This window comes from Nematolebias whitei, chromosome 11 (assembly GCF_014905685.2).
Source record: "Nematolebias whitei isolate Nwh7 chromosome 11, NemWhi1, whole genome shotgun sequence".
Taxonomy (NCBI): Eukaryota; Metazoa; Chordata; class Actinopteri; order Cyprinodontiformes; family Rivulidae; genus Nematolebias; species Nematolebias whitei.
In genome coordinates, this window is record NC_056508.1 from 11,331,617 (window position 1) to 11,338,322 (window position 6,706).

The 6,706-nt window shown below is 42.8% G+C and overlaps 1 protein-coding gene across 1 annotated transcript in view; it reads left to right on the forward strand.

Moving 5' to 3' along the window:
• Positions 1-6,706, forward strand: part of ints11 (integrator complex subunit 11) — a 105,933-nt gene that overhangs the window by 46,310 nt on the left and 52,917 nt on the right. Inside the window, exons 7-8 of the mRNA XM_037683800.1 lie at positions 768-906; positions 3,256-3,320. Of these exons, the coding sequence (XP_037539728.1) occupies positions 768-906; positions 3,256-3,320 (204 nt within the window). The remainder of the gene's footprint in view (positions 1-767; positions 907-3,255; positions 3,321-6,706) is intronic.

Here is a 6,706-nt window from a genome sequence, read left to right on the forward strand (position 1 = left end):
CCATTGAGAATCTATGGGAAATTGTCAAGAGGAAAATGAGGGTCACCAGACCCAACATCAAAGAAGAGCTGACAGCAAGCATCAAGGAAATCTGGGCTTCCGTAACTCCCAGGCAATGCCACAGGCTGATTGCCTCAATGCCACGTCGCATCGAGGCAGTGATTAAGGCAAAGGGATTCCCAACCAAGTATTGAAGATTGACATATCGTTTTGAAAGTACCATATTTTGATTGATTTGTTGTGATCCTAATTTCTTTCTTTTTTCCTACAAAAACTGAGTAGTGTGGGCTGATTTCTTCACAGTATCCTAATTTTTTGAAATCCTGTTTTTGTGGGTTTCATGAGCTGGAAGCCCAAATTATGTAAAAATAAACAAATAAATACTTGAAATTGTTTAAATTGTGGACCCTGAATCTGCCATCTATTAAAGATTAACTTTTTGAATGGAATTATGGACGTTAAACAACTTTTCCATGTTGTTATTATTTTTTGGAAAGGGTCTGCATATATGTATATGTACATATATATAATATATGAAGAATGGTGCTGTGATAATATGGGAGACTTTGCAGCAATTTATCTTGACCTGAAGATCATTTAAAATACTGGAACAACTTATCTCACTTGGATAAAATCAGTGTTGTAAAGAAATCAACCAGCAAGCTCTTTTGTTGAAAAGGCACAGGGCTGTAAAGTGCGCTAAGCTGTTCTTAAAGCAAATAAAGCCAAACTTAAATAAATAAATCTGTTGTGTTGTATATTTGCAGTGCTGCGTGGATAGATAAGTGCCGTCCAGACATCCTGATATCAGAGTCTACATATGCCACAACCATCCGGGACTCGAAAAGATGCAGAGAAAGAGACTTTCTGAAGAAGGTGCATGAATCTATAGAACGAGGAGGAAAGGTAAATATGTAAAGATGGTCTAATTTCACATTTTACTGTGGGTTGCCATTGCCAAAATATTCACCCCCATCCCAGAAAGATTTAATTTTGTTTCCTCTACAACCTGGAATTTAAATGGATTTTCAATTTAATTAAAGCTAATGAAGCTACACAAGAAGCTCTAAGTTACTAAAGTTAAAAATGTTTTAAAATAAAAGTTTAACAAATATAAAGTTGTTGTTTTGTGTAAAGTCAGAACAGAATCTAAGGTACGTCTCCATGATTTTGATTCATCTAACCGGGACGTTTTGTCCATTCGTCATGATCAGACAGCTTCAGGTTGGACGGATGCTGCTCGTGTCCACCAAGCTTTAAATCAAACCAGAGATTCTCAGATCGAGGTCTGGGCTTTGACTGAGCTGTTTAACAACTAGTCCTCCTGAAACCACCGGAGTGTTGCTGCAGCAGTGAGTTTAGTCTTTGTCCTGGTGGAAGATGGCCCCCCATCTCAGTCTCAAATCTCTGGAAGACTCAGCAGGTTTCCCTCAAGATTTTGTATTTAGCACAGGGATTAAACTTGTCCATCTGTTTAAACATCAGCTTCGACTAATTTCCATCATCTGTAAAAAATGAAGGTGTGTGTGTGTGTGTGTGTGTGTGTGTGTGTGGGGGGGGGGGGGGGGGGGTGTAGTGGTCTTTTTAAAGTCATCCAATCTAATAATGATACAGAGATTAGAGCAGAGCAGGGCGGGTCATGCTGTCTGATACACGGTGAGTGATCCCAGTGTTCTCAACTTAGAGACAGACAGCAGGTGAGAGCACCAGTCAGTGTTTCCTGGACCATTTTTCAAGGAGGACACCTCACTACACTAACAGAACCCCCGCCCCCATGAAGGTCCATCCATCCATTATCTTTACCCGCTTATTCCATTTTGGGTCACGGGGGTCGCTGGTACCCATGTCCAGCAATCACTGTGCGAGGGACGGGGTACACCCTGGACAGGTCGCAAGTCCGTCACAGGGCCACATAGAGACAAACGAGACAAACAACCATTCACTCTCACACCTAGGGACAATTTAGAGTTACCAATCAGCCTAACATGCATGTTTTTGGTCTGTGGGAGGAAACCGGAGTACCCAGAGAAAACCCACGCATGCACGGAGAGAACGTGCAAACTCCACCCAGAAGGCCCCTGGACCGGGGTTTGAACCAAGGACCTGCTCGCTGAGAGGCAGCAGCTCTACCAGTTGCGCCACCGTGCTGCTCCCCTTTGAAGGTGATGACATAAATTATTAAACGTGCGTTCACATGGGACCAATTCACTGCAGCTGGGGGGAGATACCAGAACTGAAACACCATCACCCCCTCCTCCCACACCGCGCCCCAACCTCACTGTAACATCCATCCATCCATCCATCCATTATCTTTACCTGCTTACCCGCAGGAGACCCTGGACAGGTCTCCAGTCCATCACAGGGACACCCTGGACAGGTCTCTGCAGTCCATCATAGGGACAGCATGGACACGTCTCCAGTCCATCACAGGGACACCCTGGACAGATCTCCAGTCCATCACAGGGACACATAGAGACAAACGAGACAAACAACCATTCACTCTCTCTCTCACTTAGGTAACTTTAGTATCTAAAATCTAACTTTGTATTAAATGTTAATGTGTTCAGAGCATCGTCATCGTACAGACCTGTCCAACTTGTGCAGGACCAAACTCCAGCAGGTCCGAAAGAGAGCACACAGCTTGAGTCTCACAATGAGACAGACTGTCTACTGCTTCAGTTCTTGTAATTAAACAATAATAACTAAAAGAGGGAACGTTGTTTAACGGCACCGAGTAACCTCAAGGTGTAGAAGAAGTTTCAGTCTAAAGATATGTGTCTGCTTTATTAATCCTTGTTGGCATCATTCATCATTCCTTCCACTCCGACCAGTTTCGACCAGTTTCCCAGTCCCTGCTGCTGATAAACATCCCCACAGCATGATGCTACCACCACCATGCTTCTATGTAGGTCTGTTGTCATGATGAGAGGTGGTAGATTTGTCCCAGGCATGGTGTTAATTCTGTTCTCGACTGACCACAGCAGCCTCTGAAGGTAAAGGCTGGGACTTCACAGTGATGTGGATGAAAATATTTACACACAACTCTTGTGTTTGAGGAGTTTTAGACATTTTCAAATCTCAAATGTAAATTTTATTAATCTCAAATGTTTTGTGTAGGTTCATTCGTTATAGTCGAACGGAAAATCCAGGTTGAAAGACGACAAAATTGAAAGACCAGTGGTGTGTGTGTGTGTGTGTTTGTTTGTTTGTTTATTTATTTATGCTGACTAACCTGTGTTCTTTTATACATTCCAGGTTCTCATTCCAGTCTTCGCTTTGGGTCGAGCACAAGAACTCTGCATCCTTTTGGAAACATTTTGGTACAGTTCACTTGACAAAATAGTGTCTTGAGTAGTAGAGATGGGACCAATCCGATCCAGTATCCGTATCGGCCTCCGATACCAGCATAATTTACGTATCTAATTTTTCCGATCCAACCTTTTGAGATTTCCGATCCATGATGCAAGTTGGCTTCAAACTATGGAATGGATTTTCTGAACGAAGCGTGTCTCATGAGCCCAGACCCACCTCACATTCAGGAAATCCATTTCATAGTTTGCAACAAGCTACAACGTGAGGACTGAGTTAGCAGCACTGTGGCTAACAGCTAACCAACTTTTCATCTAAACATGTCCGCTGTGTGGAAGTATTTTACACTAGAAACACCACAAAGCAAGACAACAACGTGCAATGTCTGTAGAGCCATAGCACCACATTAAACTGCGGTAAAGTTAGTTTTACGTTGGACATTCGAGGTCTGGGGCTTCAGCGGGGCGCTACTCTTTGCTCAACCCAAAACAGGCAACTCGACCCCGGCCAGCCACGTTCAATCTGCCCCACTCAATCTGCCCGTCTCTGAGGAGGGGCAGACTGAGCGCGGCTGACCGAAATCAGGCTGCGTGCTTTGGATTGAACAAGAAGAAGACATCGCTGAAGCCACGAAGCTCGAATGTTTACAGAGAAGTTGCTAAACTTCATCATAATTAATGACCAACCGATATCCATCCATCCATCCATCCATTATCTTTACCCGCTTATTCCATTTTGGGTCACGGGGGTCGCTGGTGCCCATGTCCAGCAATCACTGTGCGAGGGGCGGGGTACACCCTGGACGGGTCGCAAGTCCATCACAGGGCCACATAGAGACAAACAAGACAAACAACCATTCACTCTGTCACTCACACCTAGGGACAATTTAGAGTTACCAATCAGCCTAACATGCATGTTTTTGGTCTGTGGGAGGAAACCGGAGCACCCGGAGAAAACCCACGCATGCACGGAGAGAACATGCAAACTCCACCCAGAAGGCCCCTGGACCGGGGTTTGAACCAGGGACCTGCTCGCTGAGAGGCAGCAACTCTACCAGTTGCGCCACCGTGCTGCCCACCAACCGATATCAGTTGTAGAAAATGAAGGATTTCTCAGCTTGATACTTGCAGCCAAGATGTAGTTTACCCTCCAGGAGATATCAGTACAACAGTAGACAATCATAAAAAAATTTGATTTGAAAATTACAAGAAAATTATATATATTAAAAAAAAACAGCTACATTATAAAGTGATGTACATAACTAAAAACAGGAACATGTTTGTTGGTTTATGCCATGAACTTAGCAGATGTTTAAAGCCATTTAACATTTTATTTTATTTAATTCATTAATTTAAAAGAAACAAAACAAATTCATCAAAAAGAAAACATTAAATGAAAAAAGGTCAGAAAGAAGAAAAATCTTATATCTGCCACTTATTTAAAAAAATATATAAAATAACTTTAAACAATCACTTAAATTAATAACTTTAATATCCACTTTAAAGCTAGGAATAAAAAGAAACCTGTTTTGTGTTAGCAGAATTTAATTTTAACTTTAAAACTTATCCAACATTAATAAAACTTACCTCAAGTTGCCTTTTTGGACATGCATGCATATATTTGTACAAATTGTACTTGAGAGGAGATTATTACAGCTTATATCTAAAAGAGTTAAATCTGGTCCTCTGGACATTCAAAAGACAAAACTAAGCAAAACAAAAAATAAATAAATGTAGAAACGTTTCGTCTTCCACCCGAAAGACTTCCTCAGTCTGAGGTGCTGTATTCAGCTCAGTCTTATAAATAGCACCTTCTCAGAGTGGATCAACCAGTTTTGCTGCTGACAACCAAAACCAGCTGCTCACATGGTCAAGAAGAACCATCAGCCTAACGATGGATCATTAGCACCCTGATGGCTGTTTACTATTCACAGGGGGCTGTGACAGAACAAATTGACAAGAACAAATGACTGAACAAATTGAATAACTCTTTCTAATTTTTCTAATTCTAATACAAAAACACACTAAGCTACTTCATATATATATTTTTAACAATTTAGCTTTCATCTTTTTCTTAAATGTACACATTGACTTGGCATTTTTAACATCACTCTGACCTGGTGTGCCCAACCAGTCGCCCGCGAGCTGGTTCCCAGTCGCCCGCGAGCTGGTTCCCAGTCGCCCGCGAGCTGGTTCCCAGTCGCCCGCGAAGCGAAACCTTGACTTGTATTCTCACAGACATAGTCTTGCGAGTTTTGGGTGCGGTGACACAGCGCTCTCACGAGACTTTAGGCTCAGTAGTGGAGTAATGTTGGTGCGCAGAAAACATGGATGGAAAACTAGCGAACAAGCAAACGAAAACTTATTATTTTCACACAGAGTGGGAGGAGGAGTATTTTTTTGTTTATTCTAATTCGAAGTCCATTTGCCTCATCTGTAATTCGAGCGTTGCCTTACCCAAAAAGTGTAACTTGGAGCGGCATTTCAAGACGATGCACAAACGGTTTGAGACAGATTTCCCTCTTAAAAGTTCTTTACGGACTCAGAAAGTGCGGGAGCTAAAAAACAAGCTTGCAGCCCAGCAATCAGTCTTCACTCGGCCCAGCACAAAAGGTAAAGCTGCTACGATAGCTTCCTACCATGTTAGCCGCATCCTGGCTCAACATAAGAAGTCTTTCAGCGATGGACAAGTTATGAAAGAAGCGTTTATTGAGGCTGCAGATGTGCTTTTTCATGATTTTAAAAATAAAAGTGAGATCGTAGCTGCAATTAAAGACGTGCAGTTGTCCAGACAAACAGTGACACGGCGATGTGAGGGAATGGCTGTGGATGTGGAGGAGCAGCTAAAAAAGGACGTGGAACAATGTGAGTGTTTCTCTCTTCAGTTTGATGAGTCGACAGACATGGTGGATGTAGCCCAGCTGTGTGTTTTTATCAGAATGGCCTTTGCAGACATGAGTGCAAAAGAGGAGCTGCTCACCATCTTGCCTTTGAAGGGACACACAAGAGGAGAAGATATTTTTAATGCGTTTATGGAGTTTGTTAATAAAAGCAACTTGCCCCTCTTTAAACTAATTTCTATAACAACTGATGGCGCTCCAGCAATGACTGGTCACACCAGTGGATTTGTTGCACTCTGCAAGCAGAATGATGCTTTCCCAGACATTTTGCACTATCACTGCATCATCCACCAACAGGCCCTGTGTGGGAAGATTTTAAACATGAAGGAAGTGATGGATGTTGCCATGAAAACTGTGTGCTCTATAAGGGCCAGGAGTCTGCAGAGGAGGTTGTTCCAGGCTCACTTGGAGGAGGCAGGAGCAGACCACACAGACCTGCTGCTGCACATAAGACGTCAGGTGGCTAAGCAGAGGTAAATTTCTGGACAGATTCAGTGA